Source organism: Lacerta agilis, chromosome 4 (assembly GCF_009819535.1).
Source record: "Lacerta agilis isolate rLacAgi1 chromosome 4, rLacAgi1.pri, whole genome shotgun sequence".
NCBI classification, from domain to species: domain Eukaryota; kingdom Metazoa; phylum Chordata; class Lepidosauria; order Squamata; family Lacertidae; genus Lacerta; species Lacerta agilis.
In genome coordinates this window covers 73,078,109-73,096,111 of record NC_046315.1, presented here as the reverse complement: position 1 = coordinate 73,096,111, position 18,003 = coordinate 73,078,109, and the positions used below count along the sequence as shown (strand labels likewise).

Here is an 18,003-nt window from a genome sequence, read left to right as displayed (position 1 = left end):
CTGGGAGTCACCTCTCTTTGGGACTGGGCAGCTCAAGGACCAGGGACTGTGGCAGCAGCTACCCAGGGGACTCCCAAGGAGAGGGGAGAGGAGAGGAGGCTGAGGGAACACTCCACAAGGCAGGGTGTTTGAAAAAAGGGTGAGGGACTGCCCGCTCTGCAGGCAAGGGGAGACATAACTGGACTCCGGAGCCCCACAGGAGTGCCACAGAAAGAATGTAATTGGTCAAGGGATCCGTGGACTCAAAAAGGCCGAAAACCTCTGCCATATGATGTCAGGACTCGGGATTTGTCCTGATTCCTCTTGTGAGCTAAACAGCCAGAACTGAAAATCTGCACTCCAGGCCTTATTGACTTCAGTATAAAAGGGATCAATAAAGCCATCAGCTGACTTGCACTTAAATCGCAATCTTGGTGAAAATAGGAGAAGCCCAGGTGTTTGAGAGGTATCAATACTGGCAACACAAGTTTGATCAGGCTTCAGGAATAACCTTCAGAACGATCCAGTGGCCCTTTCATCGGTGTACGTTTCACAGAGATAGGATTCACATCAATGCAAGGGCCATTGGGTTGCCCTTTAGATGCTGTATAATAGATATGACCTATGACTCCTATGGAGAAGCTGCCACGAATGCTGGGAACTCAGCTATGCAGCTGCAGATATAATGCTTTAAGTGTGTTTTAAGTGCATTATACAAATGTGACACTAGATGGCAATGGTGAGCTTATGGCAAATTCAATATATATTTTCAAAATGTTTTTTTTAAAAGCATTTTACAGTGTTTTATATCTGTGTGTCTAGATTCCACCATGGTGTAAGCAAGGAGCAATGCACACTTTGCGTTCCTTTGATTTGTTTGTTGTTTTGTTTTGTGTGGAGTGTTTGACGAGGAATTTACGCAGTTGGGGAAAAAACCTGCTTAAAAAACAAATAAACAGTCCTGTAATGCAAAGCCACCATTGAATACAGTTCAGGGTGTGTATTGTTTTTTAAAAGCTAGATTAAACATGTAAAATATTTTATCTGAGGCAGAAGAGAAGCCAAGGTCACCAGCTGCAGAGAGCATGGAATTTGTTCCCTGATGGGGGCCCTTCTTTGGTGTAATGTTTGAAATAGCCCCAGGTTTGTACATTGTCTAAAAGATCCAGCTATATTGATGTGTTATATACAATTCAAGCTGATTTCTGATGTATTTTAATTCTTGTTTTTGGTGTTGTTGTTTTTTAAGTAATTTTATGGTTCATTTTATGCTGTTCATCACCATATATTTTTTTTCTTAATATTGGTGCTATAGAAACTTCATAAAATAAGTTAGTTTGCACATAGATTTTCTGTCCTTAGAAGCCCTGACAAAATTGTCATTCCCGGTTCCTTGAGCAAAAGCTGTAACTATTAAATGACATTATGAAAGAAAACGACATCACCCGCTGACTTTTTCACCGAAAAAATCATTTACATATCCTCTGCAATAAGTGTCCTCTTTCTGCACATATGCAAGTCCCCCTGAGGTTTACACTGGAAGTCTTGCATACTTTTCATTGCACATGTCCCTTGCCACTCAGTGGAGTAACTTCTGGTATTAAGTACATTGCAATGCTAAAATATTGCACAAAGGTAGTGTAAGAGCTGTTTCGTCACTATCAGGCTCAACAGCATCAGTATCACTCTCAGCAGAGATTTTTTTTGGGGGGGGGTCATCTTTTCCGTTTATCAGCAATGACCAATTTAAGACATTTGAAAATACAAGCCCATCCTCTTACATCTTTCGTTTCTTACTGGAGGGCTAAATGTGATCGAAATTCCTTGCGGATGTCACTTTTAGCCATTGACTGCTACAAGGATTACACAAATCCAGATGTTCAGACAGGTGGCAACAGGTGGGACCACAAGAGACCAGTTCTGTAAGGAACCACTTTCTGCACTCTAGACAGGCTCCCTATTCTAAACGCATGCCCTGAACAGACATCACGGACGGTTTAAGGCCAAACCCTGCCAGCTGCTGCTGTCTATCGTCCATGAACCGGTTTTTTAATTACTTCTTTTCTTCCACTTTTTAACAAAATGCGGACACTGAGGCTACAACTTGAGGAGGAAAATTGATGTCGTGGTGGGGAGGCTTCTTGACCTTCCCTTTCCTTGAGCCATTTTCAATTAAAAATCACACCCATTTCTGCCCATAAAGATGGGATGTGTATGTTAGGCTGCTGCAAGGCTTCTGCCTGGCTACTTGCATTCATCAAGCCCGGGAGGAAGCTTCTCTTTTCCAACCCCATATTGTGGAATATTCATTAGCCCACTTAATGTGACCATTAATAACCACAATTATAACCATTAATAAGTACCTGTATGCATGGTGCTTTCTAGAGTGATAATGTTAACAATCATCAAAACATTGCACGATCTTCAAAGCTCATTTCATGCTCCTCTCCTTGCAAAAGATACAGGTGCCCCAAGCTCTTCCCCTCAACTAGTTGCATTTCAGTGAGTGCTTTGCCCTTCCTCTTTCCATACCACCTGCAAAGTGCCACACGCATAGGTAAAGGTAAAGGGACCCCTGACCATCAGGTCCAGTCATGTCCGACTCTGGGGTTGCGGCACTCATCTCGCTCTATAGGCTTCCAGGTCATGTGGCCAGCATGACAAAACCGCTTCTGGCGAACCAGAGCAGTGCACAGAAACGCCGTTTACCTTCCCGCTGAAGCGGTCCCTTCAGCAAGCCCTAGAATCTGTGGTTTAACCCACAGCGCCACCTGGGTCCCTGCCACACATGTAGGTAAAGGTAAAAAAAGGTAAAGGACCCCAGTCAAAGACGACTATGGGGTTGCGGTGCTCATCTCGCTTTCTGGCCGAGGGAGCTGGTGTTTGTCCACAGACAGCTTTCTGGGTCATGTGGCCAGTATGACTGAAATGCTTCTGGTGCAACAGGACATCGTGACGAGTGCCAGAGCACATAGAAACACCATTTACCTTCCCACTGCAGCGGTAGCTATTTATGTACTCACACTGGTGTGCTTTCGAACTGTTAGGTTGGCAGGAGCTGGGACAGAGCAACAGGAGCTCACTCCATTGCAGGGATTCGAACCACTGACCTTTTGGTCAGCAAGCCTAAGAGACTCAGTGGTTTAGACCACAGCGCCACCCGCATCCCTTGTAGTGCCAGACATACACAGAGTTCAAGACATCTCCTTGCAGAAGAAACATGTCTGTCCTCCTCGCTCCACACATGAAACAAGGATGCCAAACCAAGAAAGCGTAAGTCACTTCCACATTCTACAGTCGTAATAATAATAATAATAATAATAATAATAATAATAATAATGATGATGATGATGATGTCCAGAGCTAAGGAGCCATACCCTCTTGTGACTAGGCTTCACATTGCATTGGTGATGGATGGAACGTATTGTTCCTTCTCTTGCAAGGGCTGCAATCCCTCGGGAACAATAATGCCTGAGTTGGAAGTAGCCACATGATCCAATGCAGCTAAACATTATATTACAGGGGTCAGCAAACTTATTCAGCAGGGGGCCGGTCCACTGTCCCTCAGACCTTGTGGGGGGCCGGACTATATTTTTTTGGGGGGGGAATGAACGAATTCCTGTGCCCCACAAATAACCCAGAGATGCATTTTAAATAAAAGGACACATTCTACTCATGTAAAAACATGCTGATTCCCGGACCGTCCGCGGGCCGCATTTAGAAGGCGATTGAGCCACATCCAGCCCCCGGGCCTTAGTTTGGGGACCCCTGTTATATTATAATGCAACACTGACTTTGGGGGAGTTGGTTTTCCCGTGACAGTCACAACAAGCTTCAGTTATAGGATCTGAGCCTTGTTCTTAGTAATGAAAGAATAGTTACACTGAGAAGCGTGCCAGCTCCTAGGGGCAGAGGGGTCTTTAGCCCCCTCAATATTTGCTGGTAATGTGTTGGGTCCCCTTAATGTTGAGGGGGTGGAGGAGGCCTTGCACAGCACAGTTCAATGGCTGGCTCCTCCTGAGCACGAGAGAGGAAGCTGCGCCATGTTGGGCTCCCTGCTTGGCCTCCCCCTGAAGATGCGAGTCGCACATATGACGTGTATGCACGCCACATGCCAGGGACACCAATCTTGGGTACAATATGGTACCTTTGGCACACTGAAGTTATGTGGATGAAGATGGCCTCAGATAACGTTGTAGCAAAAAATAATAATAATAATGCAGTACATTTAGTCTCTGCTCTAAAGAACACTTATTCTCAATGCATCTTACCTTCTCCAACACTTGATAAACAGTACCCCAGATCTGTCTTGTAAATCCATTGCCAGTAAGTCTTCAGTGATGCATGAATAAGATTAATTGCATGTTATCTGGTTAAGCCTAGGCTAACAGTCTTGTGCCTTAGAATGCCTACCTTCGAGTACAGATATACTCCCCAGAATCCTCAGCGGAAGCTGGCAAAAACCAAAGAGCATCATCTTGTAAGAGAATTCTTGTTTCTCTGTATCCTGCAGGGATAATTGTTGCTGAACCATTTTTCCCCCAGGTGAGATTCAAGGGCTGATCAAAAGCATCCATATGTTTGTATCTCAAAGGAGGGCATCTGAGGACCACTGGTTCTCCTGCCAGTACAAAAGTGGGCCTGAAATGCACGGTGTGATCTTGGCAATTATCTACACACACAAAAAAGAATTACTTTGTATTAAAAAGAAGAAGAAAGAAACACTGGAATGTTCTAAACCAGGACTTGGCCATTGATGGTTACTGCTATCACCTGTACTGCCCGTACGCTGGATTCGGAAGGCAGAAATATCCAATGTATTGGCAATGAAAATACATAAGATCCTGGGCACCATATTCAATAGAAAACAGGAAAGAGAAAGATGGATGACACCTTGGAACCTGTGAATGAGAAGAAGAGTGTCATAACAACAGAAGTGTTCTAAACTAGATGGTGACTAAACTACTTTATTTAGAACAAACTGTTAGGCATGAGAAAAGCCCGCCAGAAATATCTCTTCAACTGCCTGACAGCCTAGTCTCTAGAGCTCCTGTGCTTAAAACTGGGACTGGCATTGCTCCAGACTCTGATGAAAACATGGATTGGATTCCCTTTAAATAGTGGTGGCCAACCTACTTAACAGGCATGCCACCACACAACTCAAGCCCAGAGTACAAAACAGTGTCTTTGTTGTGGACAGTGAAGTGCATATGCTGTACTGCTCCATCACAAGTGTTTGGAGTAACTTTGCTTCTTGTCTATTGAACTTGGGAGCAGATAGTCTAGTACTGGACTGGAAGACGTCAGACTGGATTATGGCATAGATGAACTCATGGGACCCTCCTGTTCCATCCTGAAGTTCCACAGTCTCTGGCTGCCTTTGGCAGGTTTGCCAGGCATGTTCTTAAACCAGGGTGACCAAATCGGTACCTGTCAGATGTTTGGGATGACACCGAACACCATCTGATGCTCAGCCTGTATATATGTGTGTAAAAACAAACAAACCAACCCTCATATATCACAAAGGCACCACACCTTCCAATGACCAATGAACCAAGACCAAACTATTCTACACTTAAAAAAATATGTAAATCACTTTGAGGCTTCTTTTTGTAGTAAGTTGACAAGTAAACATAACAAATCAAAAGAAATGTGTTGGCACCCCTGAAGTCTCTCAACACTCGGAAGCTGGGCTGTGTGCAACTGGAGATGAACAACTTAATATGTTGTTCTTAATATGGATGCCTCAGCCGTCCATTTTCACCTCAACTTTCTCCACTCCACATTATTTATCCCAACTGACAGCTCTTCTCTGCTGACTAGAACCACCAGCCCACCAAAGTCTTATTGTTTTCCAGACCAATCAAAATGAATTTACGTGATCCAAACCACATCTACAAATACTAAAAGTGATGATCTCTCTCAGTTTTCAGAATCTGCTGCCAAGCAGCTACTGCTAAACAGGCTTGCAATATAATAACAGTGCATGGTTGTGACTTTGACAGTCACACTCTGACACCAACACTGACCACATAACTTCCCCTCCCCCCAGCACAAAACATAATCGTGGGCACAACATTTCTCCACAGTCATCTATTCATATTTAAGTCCTGTGACCTACTAAATTCAGGGGACTTAAAGCCAGGTGTTTCTAGTATTGCTTGCTGAAAGGCTTCTAAAGCACTGTATTTTAATCTTGTCATCATCACACAACCTTTTTTGTGCAACCAAAGTTTACTTTAGAAGGGATACTGATTGCCAAAGAGAGATGGTTCTATTGTGTTGTGAGCAAACCCAAATCTTTCCTTAGATTATTTACGTATTTAAAGTATGTTTGGGAAAAGACAAAGGAAAGCATGACTTTTGCTAGAACTCAACTTTCAGCAACTTTAAATTATTATTCTGGCTTATTATTCTGGTTTCTTATTGCTGTTTCCTAAACTCCAGAGGAAGAAGCTTGCTGGAGGATGTTTGAATTAAGTTCATGATTACCAACTATTAGGTATCTGAGCACTGAAAATGCATGGTCTACACATTACTCAATACATTTTGTGCAAGTACATGTTTCTGGTTCTACTCTGAAACTTGAGTCATGTCCTCCAAACCAGGCTATAAGCCAAAATCAAAATACGGGAAGTGGGCACACTCTCTTTCTCTAAAATGTAACCTTCTGAATATAGCTGACCAAGCTTTTTTTATACCATCTAAAGTTCTTCTGACAGCAACTCCAACCACTTGCCAACCTTAGCCCCCCAGATTGTGAGAATGATTTTCCTATCCTTGGGGACATCAGATAGAACCCAAGTACATTGGCTCCCAGTGAGAGTGATGGATATATTGCTTTGGGCAAGGGAAAGGGGGATCTTTCTCTGGTGGGAAAGAAAAGTACATGCGTAGGATAGCATGCACAGGGAAATGCGGAGGTGCAAATCAGTCCCCTTTGGCATAAAGTCAAGGGGAAACAGGCAACAGAATGTGAAAAGGGGCCAGTGGAACTCTATGTCCTTAGAAGACTAGGAGTACAAAGCCATGTGCCAGAAATCTGCATATAGCAGTTTATATGCATAGATGCAAATTTAGACTGACTTCTGTCCTATAAGCAAAGTTGCAAAAGCAGGAATGGGCAGCAGATCCAGGACCACCCACTAAAACACCCCACAATGGGTGGTTTTAGTCCTGAGTTTTTGGAGTGGGCTATAGGAAGCAAGCAGTGTCCACTTACCTCTCAGCAGAACAGACACGGGGCCACCCATTGCCCCATGCTGCAAACCAACCAATGTTGACTATATTTCATGCCCTTCATGAATGAAACCAAAACCAAAACCTCATGGAAGTCTTTCATTCCTTGACAAAAGATCTCAATTTTTAGTCATATGGAATCTACAGAGTTTTATCTCACCAAATATAGTTCTGTGAAGACCTCTGCATACTTATTATAGTCAATAAATAGTTGCAAGAACCACCATATGCTGGGTCCAATATCTTCCCCCCCCCCTCTACTTTTGAACAATCAATCAAACTGTCCATGTTTTATTACTTTGCTATCTCCACAAAGAAGCATTTCACACTTACCCAGATCTCTCCATCTTTTGTCTTGGAACTTTTCAAATAGTTGCAAAGTACTTTATCTTAATGGAAGAGTCTCAGCAGATGGATATATCTTTATATATATAATCAGAAAAACTTACGAAAACTTTCCCAAGTTACCCAATTCTGATTTGTCAGAACAAAAGAGGTATGAGGTACACCTTTCCAGCGTTTCGAGGCTATGGGGAACAAAAAAACCCAATACTTGTTCAAAGCAAGGGGAAGTGACTTCCTTTTTTATGACGCTGTTTGTTTCCAGTTGGGGGGGGGGGAACGGGGCTTGCAATTAACCTCAGACAACAAAAGTATTTTTGCTGTTGCCAATCAGTTGACAATGTAAGCATTTGTAGGGCTGTCAGCCAGGGGAAAAAAAGAATTTACGTTGATCTTCTACCTTATAAGCATTAACTGGTTGCATTATAAATTTCTTTATTATTCATTAAATTTCAATACCACCTTTCATGTGAAGACCACAGGATGATTTAAAATATAAAAACACAAAAATATATAAGATGCCAACCCTAAGGTCACAGCTGCGGTGGCAAAGTTCTGTGCTGTCGCTATTAAGCTTCGGTCCGCACAATTAGCTGGCTCCTGATCCTTCTTTTGATTTAAATATTATAATAATCTGAATTGTTGATTTTTTAATTAATTTCTAAATTTATTCTTTTAAAGCAATAATTATTAATTTTAATGTACTTTAATTTTAATACGGCCAACCCCTTTTAGATCAAATCTCAGATCAATTTTAAATTGCATTTATTATTGATTCTGTATGTGTTTTTTTTTGTGTGTGTGTGTGTGCTGGTCGTCGACCACAATAAAGTACTTACTTACTATAACAAAGTAACATAGCAAAAACACCCAAACAAGTTAAAAGGCCATAGATTGTTTAATTAGCCAAAGGCCTGGGAGAAGAGAAATGTTTTTGCCTGATGCCAAATACATACATATATATATATATATATATATATACACACACACACACACACACACACACACACACACATATACACACACACGACGAGAGCATTCCACAACCAGGGAGTGACAGCAGAGAAGGTCCATTCTCGTGTTACCATCCTCCAGACCTCTCGTGGTGAGGACACTAGAAGAAGGGCTTCAGATGATGAGCACAGGGTCCAGGTTGGTTCATATGGGGGAAAGCGGTCCTTGAGTCCTGAGCTTTTTAGGGCTTTATAGGTCAAAACCAGAACTGGGCCCAGAAACTGCCGCTGATTTCTGCACCAGTTTCCAAACTGTCTTCAGAGGCATCCCCATGTATAATGCATTGCAGTAATCAAACCAAAGCTTAGACAGCAGGCTATGCCTGTCTAGATGGGGTGCCCAGCTGAAGGTGATGGAAGGCACTCTATGCCACTAAGCCTCAAGTGACAGCAATGGATTCCAGATACATACCTACTCCTTCAGAAGAAGTATAACCCCATCAAGAGCAGGCTATCTCCCATCCATCCGGTCTAGGGAAATGTCCACTAACAGTACCTCAGTCTTATCTGGATTGAGCTTCAGTTTGTTGGCTCTCATCCAGTCCATCACCGAGGCAAGACAACAGTCCAGCACATCCACTGCCTCAACTGCAGATGTAAATGAGTAGAGCTGTGTGCCATCAGCATATTCCCCATGACCTACTCCAAAACTTCAGATGACCCCACTCAGCAGTTTCATGTTGATGTCAAACAGCATAAAGAATAAAATCAAACTCTGAGGAACCACACTTTGAAGGCTCCATGGGTCCAAAGATCACTCCACAACCATCTGGCTCCAGAAATGACCATTCAAGTAGGACTGCAAAGCAGCAGCATCCACCCGCAACTCAGACTACCACTCCAGAAGGATACCATAGTTGACGGCACTGTAAACCTCTGAAAGGTCAAGGTGGTTTAACAGGCACACATTTCCCCTGTCTATCTCCTGACAGAGGTCATTTATACAGGGAAGCCAAAGCAGTTTCTGTGCCAAAATCAAAGTTAAACCCAAACTGAATTGGATTCAGAAAACTGGTTTCCTCCAAGGCCACCTGGTACCAAAAACAAACAACAGATATGCTCTTTTTAAATACAGTACTGAAGAATACAAGGTAACTTGGCTGTAAACAAATCCCTCTAAACTTACAGTTGGTGTCTGCAAAAATTGTCTTGTGTAACCAACCCTACACATATTCTTAGTATAAAAAAAGCCATCTTCAACATTGGGAAGAAAAAGTAAAAGGTAACTCCCTCCCTCTTCAAAAAGGTTATAAATTGTCTGCTGTAAACCAGAAATTAACAGGAAGATTCAGTTTAAGACTTTCTAGGGGGGGGGGGGAAATACCACTCCATATGTCTCAGAAATCTGTTCTGTGGAACAATTGTATCCACAGAATAAAGAATTTTATAACATTTTCCTTGTCTAATCTGATTCTGCACCCAGGGAGAAATCACGTAGCTCATTAAACCTCTCTTTCACTCTGTCATGAGCTGTGACCAACTCTGGCATTTATTTGTCATAAGTAATTGCTGCCGTCTGCTTTCCCCACGGACAGGAACATAGGAAGCCTGCCTCTTACTGAATTGGGGCACTGGTCCATCTAGTTCAGTATTGTCTACACTGGCTGGCAGAATAACATTAGAGCAGCCTGCTGGGCCAAGCCAATAGCCTGTCTGCTGCAGCAGCATTCTCATAGTGGCCAACCGCATGCTGGTGAGCAACCCACAAGCAGCTCTCCAGGGTTTCAGACAGGGGACATCCAGCTAGGGACGGGGGAGGAATTTGATGCCATTTACATTTAAAGGCGACTCTCTCAAAACTGCAGATTTCAAAACCATATGAGAACAAAAGCACAGTCATCCATGAAAATTTGAACTTATCAGAATCTTTCAGGGCAGTTCTCCACCAAGCAATGTTTACTCAAATGCATATACAGTATTAGGAGAAAACGTGCATAAAAATGCATATTAGTATTGCTTGTAAAAACGTTTGCTGCTTTGCATGTGTCTGTCTAGTCCAGGGGTTGGCAAGGTTTACCTCGCTTGGGCCGGTTCACTCCAACGGATATCCCTCCGTGCTCATGAGCATGCGCGGCCATGATTTCCGGCGTCGGCACAGACACAATTTCTGGTGTCTGCATCTGTGCAGGTGCGATTTTCGGCATCTGAGCATGCGCAGACGTGATTTCCGGCACCACAGAAGCGAGTCCCCGCACCGTGTTGTGCCGGTTTAGTGCAGTGCACGGGGACTCGCTGAGCGGGTGGCTTGGTTTGGGGACAGCTCAGGGGCTTGTTAAACGACCCCCATGGGCCGCTTGTGGCCCATGGGCCTTAGGTTGCCTACCCCTGGTCTAGTCCCTGAACAGCCTGAGCCACAAGTGTGCATGGTCCCAGCATCCTCAAGCAACTGGATATAACTGGTCCAAATCATGAGATGGTTTTCATTATGTGATAGCAGCTGGGACTAATAAAAAGGAAGGTGAACAAGCTAACTAGTCTGAATTCTCCCAATAATGAATGCTTGCTAGGTCACTTAAATTTAAAATAGCCTGATTTCTGGGGAATGTGTATTTTAATTGGCTGGTTAAATGATACATACATATTATTCAGAAATTAAAGATCTATGACAAGCATTCATAATTTTTCTGCACCGTTTGCAAAAACATAAACACAATAGTGCTGGTATAACTCAAGTCGAGGCCAGTCAATGATCCGGTGGTCTCTGACCTGCAGGTTTTAATGGTCGTGAAAAGCAGAAGACTTGATCTTTCCATATCAGATCTTAGCAGCTGGTAAGTCTTGGCTGCTTTTGTATAATAGAACTAAGTGAACAATGTCTTGGAGCAGTTTCATGAAAGTAGAAACTTAATTGTGACAGGCAAAAGCAGGAATCAACAAAGTTATAATCTTACTGTGCAGGTTTTATTTTGTAGTACAAATAAAGCTCTTGAGCACCAAAATGTATTTTCCTATTGTTAGTTTATGGCATTTTCCCTCAGTTCAATGTTCCCAGTTCAATATGTGGTTGCCTGGGTTATTGGCGCTTAGCAAATTCCCTGCAGAAGAAACTGATCACCCATCAACCATAAGAGAGTTATGGGAATTCGACTACAGCTTAGAAGGCAAAAATTAAGCAAAGCAAAAGATCAGTGAAGGAAGACAGAACCACAAGAACATTTAGCCTGAGGCAATAAGATTACGCCTAGGAACAAAAAGATAGGGTTGGAGATTTAAAGACTGACTCCATGTCCTGGGCGAGGGGGGCGGGGTAGCAGAGGAAGAAACATAAGGTCCCTGCTGGGTTTGATCCAAGGGTCCAGAATCATTTTATTGTCTCTACCTTCATAGTACAGAAAACTTCAGTTAAGCACCAACTGCCCCTTACGATAGGATTGTACAATTGGCAAGATGTGTGGCAAGACAATTAAACTCAACGACTCTATATTGGCAAGACAGGATGCAGGAGTATTGCTTAAGCATCCTGCAAAGGTATGTGAGAAGTGTGAGAAGTATTTGTGAGAAATGTAGAGGGAATTGCAGGGGTTAGATGTTACCCAAGGAATATTTCTTGGTGGGGTGTGTGTCATGCCTGTGGTCCCTTAAAACTCAGCACTGATTCAGTGGAAAGAGACTACAAAGCACAAAGGCCAGAATTGTCATCCTTCCTCTCCAACAGCATGACTTCTGTACGTACATAGGAATCTATGGGTTGTATCCAACAACTTATTCCAGCCGCACAAGGATTTTCACTGGTGCAACACCACTTCTCCCTCTCCTTCCATGAACCCCCAATCTTTTTGTGGTTTTCCCTAACCCTCCATAGCTCATTTGCACAAGTGAGTGTGGGGAGAAGTCCTTGCACAAATGGGACAACTCCTTCAATGCAACCCTTTATTTTTTTATTTACCTGAGTTTACAACCCTTAATTGGAAGAGTATACTGGATGTATGCAATATCCATCTGTGGGCTTCTTTTTAGTGGGTTGGTTGAACCTGCTCTTTCAAATATATTTATGGATGAGCATTTCAGGTTTTGACTTTATTCTTGTTCCTATACTTGGATTTAGTGTTTTGTTGCCACACTGTAAGTCACTTCGAAACACTTTTGTGCAGTGCTTTTTTTCTTCTAAAAAAAAATTGCTTAGGGGTACTCTCATTTTCCTACTCATATTGAAATGCTGCCCCTCAATGAGGCCAAACTTAGATTCACAAAATGTTTAGGGCCTCATTGTGCCCCCCCCCCAGAAAAAGCACTGCTTTTGTGTAAAGAAGGCAAGAAATAAATAAACTACAATATTTATCTACAGGGTCAGAATTCTTAATAGTGCCGTGCCAAATTTTTCTTCTGTCAATTAATGAGAAACAAAATTGTATCTGAACATTATCAAAAGGCAGACAAAATGCCAGTGAAATTCTCGTGGGTGAGGTGCAGGGTTTTCATTGCACTTACGTTATTTTTGAGGTGGGTATTTGTGAGTGGAGTGCTGTTTCTTTCATTCTGCAAATGATGCTTCCAGAGGTCTGCCCTCTGCAGTATTCACAGGACCCCCTGCTTTGCTTAAAAAGCAAAGGAAGGCTTCCTCAGGTGAAGCTCCCCCTGAGATGCTTTTTCAAATCAACAGCAGTGTGGGCGGCTGGGGAGGCATCAGAATGCCAGAGGAATGTTTAATGGCAAAGGGCAGGGGAATATTCCTGGCCTCTTCTCACCGACGTGCGAAGCTCAAAATCCAAACCCACCAAAAGCATCCTGAGAATTAAGGCAGAAAAATGGAGGCCTCTTTTACGGAGGAAGAAAGTGGAGAACAGATTTCTGCACAGCGCTAATGTTAAACACCATCTTCCTTTGGTGGAACTGGTTTTCACCTCCCTACTCCCTTGACTGCTTGTTAACACAGATCATTGCCAGGTATCAGCTGCTGGATTGAATGTATCGTTGCTAAACCTTCTTCCACCTTCAGCAGGTTTGAAGCAGCCCTTTCATTTACCTGTGGGAGCCACCAACACATTCTGCAATGCAGTGTGCCCACTCAGCTAAAATCCACTGAGATTTGGTGTCTTCAGTCTATTTTATTTGCCCAGTCAAAATTAAATTAAATTAAATTAAAAAATTCCTTCCAGTAGCACCTTACAGACCAACTCGTTTAAATTTGACCAAGCTTCTGGTGCAGATAACCAGTCCATTCTAGCTTGCATTTCTAGCCTCTCCCATATTCTTGATGTGCATGCAGGATATCTCTCTCTCTCTCTCTTTCTCTCTCTCATCTTTGGAGACCCTGATCTGCACAGAAACACATTATCTAAACATGCCTTACCCATATGCGATCCTGGAAATAGCATGTCCCTATGAACTTTTGGAAATATATTGAATCACTCCCTCTTGAATAAACAAGTTCTCGTAATAGTATTTTTAGAACAAATGAGGAGAAAGGGATGTGCAATTCTGCAAGAGCAGCAAAGAATTGAATTTCCCACAGTTATTTTGTCCCCCCTTTCCCCCCTTCAGTAATATTTTGTGCAGCTGGATTCACTGGAGAATGCTGTCCTGGGCTTTTCAAGCTATGCAGTTTGACAACCTCTTTCATCCCAGAGGGCAAAAAAATCTTGGCAGAGCGCAGAGTTTGTTGTTTAGGAGTGGACTCACACAGAGCGTTGAAGATTAGAACTAATTCACACAAACTACAGCATTGGGACTGTGCGGCAAGGAACTTCTCAGAGGCTGCCCGGTTTATGTGAAAAGCTTGCCCACCTAGCATTTTCTTGACACTATTGCCAGGATGAGGCACCATCCAACGGCCTTAAGGACTCCACTCTGGATTTGTGTAGGGTTTACAGCAGCGTAATGCTGGTGGTCAACAAAAGAGGTTCAAAGACTCTCTCAAGGCAAATCTTTTAAAATGTAGTATAAACACTGACAAATGGGAAACACTGGCCTGCGAACGCTCCAGTTGGAGAACAGCCTTTACCAAAGGTGCCATGGGCTTTGAAGACGCTCAGACTCAGGATGAAACGGAGAAACGTGCTAAGAGGAAGGCAAGCTTGGCAAACCCTCACCATGATCAACCCCCACCCAGAAACCTATGTCCCCACTGTGGAAGTATGTGTGGATCCAGAATTGGCCTCCACAGTCACTTACGGACTCACTTTTAAAACAGTGTTTATGGAAGACTATCTTGCTTGGCTACGAGTGATCGCCAAAGAAGAAGAAAGGAAAAAGAATTCAGTTTTTTCTTCTCTCTAAGATATGCCTATTCAGGGATGCTGCACTGGCAGAAGGTAAAATTCTGGAATCACAAATTGTGCTACAATCTTCTGAATAGGACTCAACCTCCTGCCATCCTTGAACACGATCCCTGAACAGATTGATGGTAGTTGGAAGCCAAGAAAAAACAAGTTCCCCACCACTGAATTTTCTGAGTTCGATAACCTGTGCTCCCTTCTCTGGAGCACCTTCTTTCACGTCTATGAACTCTCACACTACCCTGTAAAGAATCTCACAGAGTGGTGACCTTTCTACTGGTGCCCCTATGCTATGGGATGCCCTTCCCTTTACCGTATGGAATGTAGCAACCAGCACTTGTTTCAGTCATCTCATAAAGATGTATCCATTGACCCAGGCTTTCCCTGACCCATAAGATTGTTCCGTGTTTACGTGCTTGAATCTCCTGAATTTTTGTTTTTATACTGCCATTTCTTTGGTTTTAACCTGTATTTTTGTTTTAACGAAATTATTAGTATACGGGCATACCACGTGAAGATTTTTTAAAATATTAGGCAGCTTATATCTTTAAATAATAAGTTTATTTATTCCATTTTCATAGTTTCTAGCCCTGCAGAATTAAAAAAATAAATCAGTAAGTGCTATATTCCCTGCATTTTAACCTTATTTTTTGTTATAGCAAGCACCTGTACTTCCCTTCAGCAGACTTCCAAAGGAAAAAGTGGTTTTATAAGTGCAATAAGATTGCTTTCATAGTGTTTTCCTTCTATAGTTTCCTGTATTGTATTAAATACAACCGGATAGTACCAGTGCTTTTACAGGCCCGTTTCCTTTCTAATGATAATCATACAGGTATGGTTGTCTAGATTCTTTAGATGGAGTAGCTGCAGCACGTGCTGGGAATTCTGAGAGCAGCATGTGGAATTCTGAGAGCAGCATGTGGAAAAGAAAGTTACTTTCTCATGCAGAACACGTCCTCCCAATTTTAAGTAAGCATTTCAAAACTGTACCATGTTGTAATGGAACAACATGTCTAAGTGGTTTGCTGGATTAGGAAACAACATTTTTACCCAGTATTTCAGTCATTTTCCTACCTCCAGGACAACATCGTCCACAGTGGCTGGATTTTTACTTGCATTAAGGAAGGTTGAAAGTTTTGCAGACTGTTGGCTTACCAAATTTCAAGGCCTCCAAAGTTCGTCAAGTATAACCCCTAGTCAAAGCTCCTGTCGAGGAAACAGGATTTGTGCAAGTCATTGTGTTTCAGTTTTGTTTTGACAATGCGCAAGAGAATGGGCAGATCTAACAAGAAACTTAAATTTCAAAAACAGTAAACGTTGCATTTACATGTGTTCCAAGAGTAGATCTGTAGGTACACATCTCCACATAAGCACAGGAGATGCGAGAATGATGGCAGATTGAGCATCACTCAAGTTTAGCTTTGATTTTTTTTTTAAAAAAAAGAACAAAAAAGAAGCCTTAGGACTGCTAAGATATGCTTGAAAGTATGTGTGCAACATCTACTGAAGTCTCATAAACCAGAGGTGGCTGAATAAGATTTTGCGGTTGGGACTGGGTTTTTGGTAGTACCCACAATCAGGAAATCCAGAATTATGCAATAAAAAATTGCACAATGTATATAGCTAACTGTATTCTGCTTTTCTTAGAGCACAATAAATTTACTTTAGCGTCATGACCATTCAGCCCTTGATGAGGGTCCCTGAAAAATTACATAGCCACATTGAATTTTAAGGCTATGATACTGTTTTATGGTGGAAGAGGTGAGGCCTTGTTCAGGGCTCAGAAAGAATCCAGGAAGATAGCATTGTTCTGATGTTGCTTCAGCAACCAACTATCTTAGGTTGAGCCTTAAATAGGAGTTCTGTCCCAGTTTTAATACCCATCTTCTCTGAAATGTTTCTTTTCAAGCCTGAAGAGGCGTAGCAGTCTTTTACTCCATTGAAACAGGGGGAAACTGTTTGTACCAGGATTTCTGATGGAAGTCTTCTCAAGCTAGATGTGAAGATGACGTTCTTTGGGTGGGGGGTACAACAAAACCATGAGATCTTCTTGCGAACGTATTTCTGGGCTTGGCTGCATATGCGGCTCCCCATCAGAGCCCTCAATCTCATCACCTGAAGAATAGGAATATGATCCCAGGGGCACGACAAATGCAAACTTCTCCCACAGAATCCTTGGGACCAGACTGAATTGCCACTCAAGCTATACACATTCTCTCTCTCTCTCTCCCCAGCCTTTTAAAGGCCTTTAGGACTGCTAAGGCAGATGAAATATTCAGCTGTTTCTTGTGAAGGTTTAAAGCCAGAGTGTGTCTGGGGCAGGGAATTCCATTTGGATTCAACCGGAACTCAGTTTCAGCACCCCTCAAGTAGGCTCCATTGCCATTATAAGAGAACAAGGGAGGTGTTCATGTTGAGTTATGGCACCTTTCCCCCCATAGAAAAATAGCACTGATTAAGGGGCAAGGCTCTCCTCCTGGCACACACTTCTCAGTTCTTTCTTGTGGTGTCAGAACTATTCCAATTGCATTTAGACTTTAAATGCTTTGTTACTTTTGCATGTGTGCGCAAGCACGCACACGCACACACAGCACACACTCTTCTCATTTTCTTGACAATGACATTTGAAGTTCTAGTCTGCAAAACAAGCACCCAACCTGAGATCCAATGTGTGAAGTACTGTAGATTTATGGTTATTTCCCAGTTGGCATTGTTTATTCTGACTGGAGATTCTGGGACATTATTTATGAATCTTTTTTGAACTACCCTGAGTAGTTTTTCTTATGAAATAGAGATCACATGCCTTTTGTACACAAAACAGTTCCATCTTCTTGTTCCATACTGAACAGAAGAGCACAGGTTAACCATAGTAGTAACAGCAGCAGGTCGTGTGAAATTACCTTGCCAGTGTATTTGCAATCAGCTCTACTAAAAACTTTGGAGTTGGGCCTTGAAAGACATTGCTGGCCCATTTAATCCAGCTGTGCCATTCTAAATTGTTTCAGCAAAGCTGCACACCCTGTTGTGTTGACTCTATCCAGAGTCACAGACACAACAGGGTGCGTGAATTTTACCAAGTATAAGATTTACAGAATATAATTTCACCCATGCGCTGCCAATAGACTGTTGCTTCTTTCACTGCGATTTAGAAGAGCATACACTTCCCCCTTCTCAAGAAAAAAGAAAGTCACTCAAAATACTTCCACATACACAAC

The 18,003-nt window shown here is 42.5% G+C and overlaps 1 protein-coding gene across 1 annotated transcript in view; it reads right to left on the bottom strand.

Annotated features, from left to right (window-relative positions):
- The window catches only part of LOC117045389 (interleukin-1 receptor type 2-like), a 30,898-nt gene extending 20,181 nt beyond the window's left edge, over positions 1-10,717 (bottom strand). The window contains exons 1-3 of the mRNA XM_033146390.1: positions 10,591-10,717; positions 4,753-4,920; positions 4,393-4,651 (exon numbers count right to left, since the gene is read on the bottom strand). Coding sequence (XP_033002281.1) covers positions 4,393-4,651; positions 4,753-4,920; positions 10,591-10,717 — 554 coding nt within the window. The remainder of the gene's footprint in view (positions 1-4,392; positions 4,652-4,752; positions 4,921-10,590) is intronic.
- Between the last annotated feature and the right edge of the window lie 7,286 nt (positions 10,718-18,003).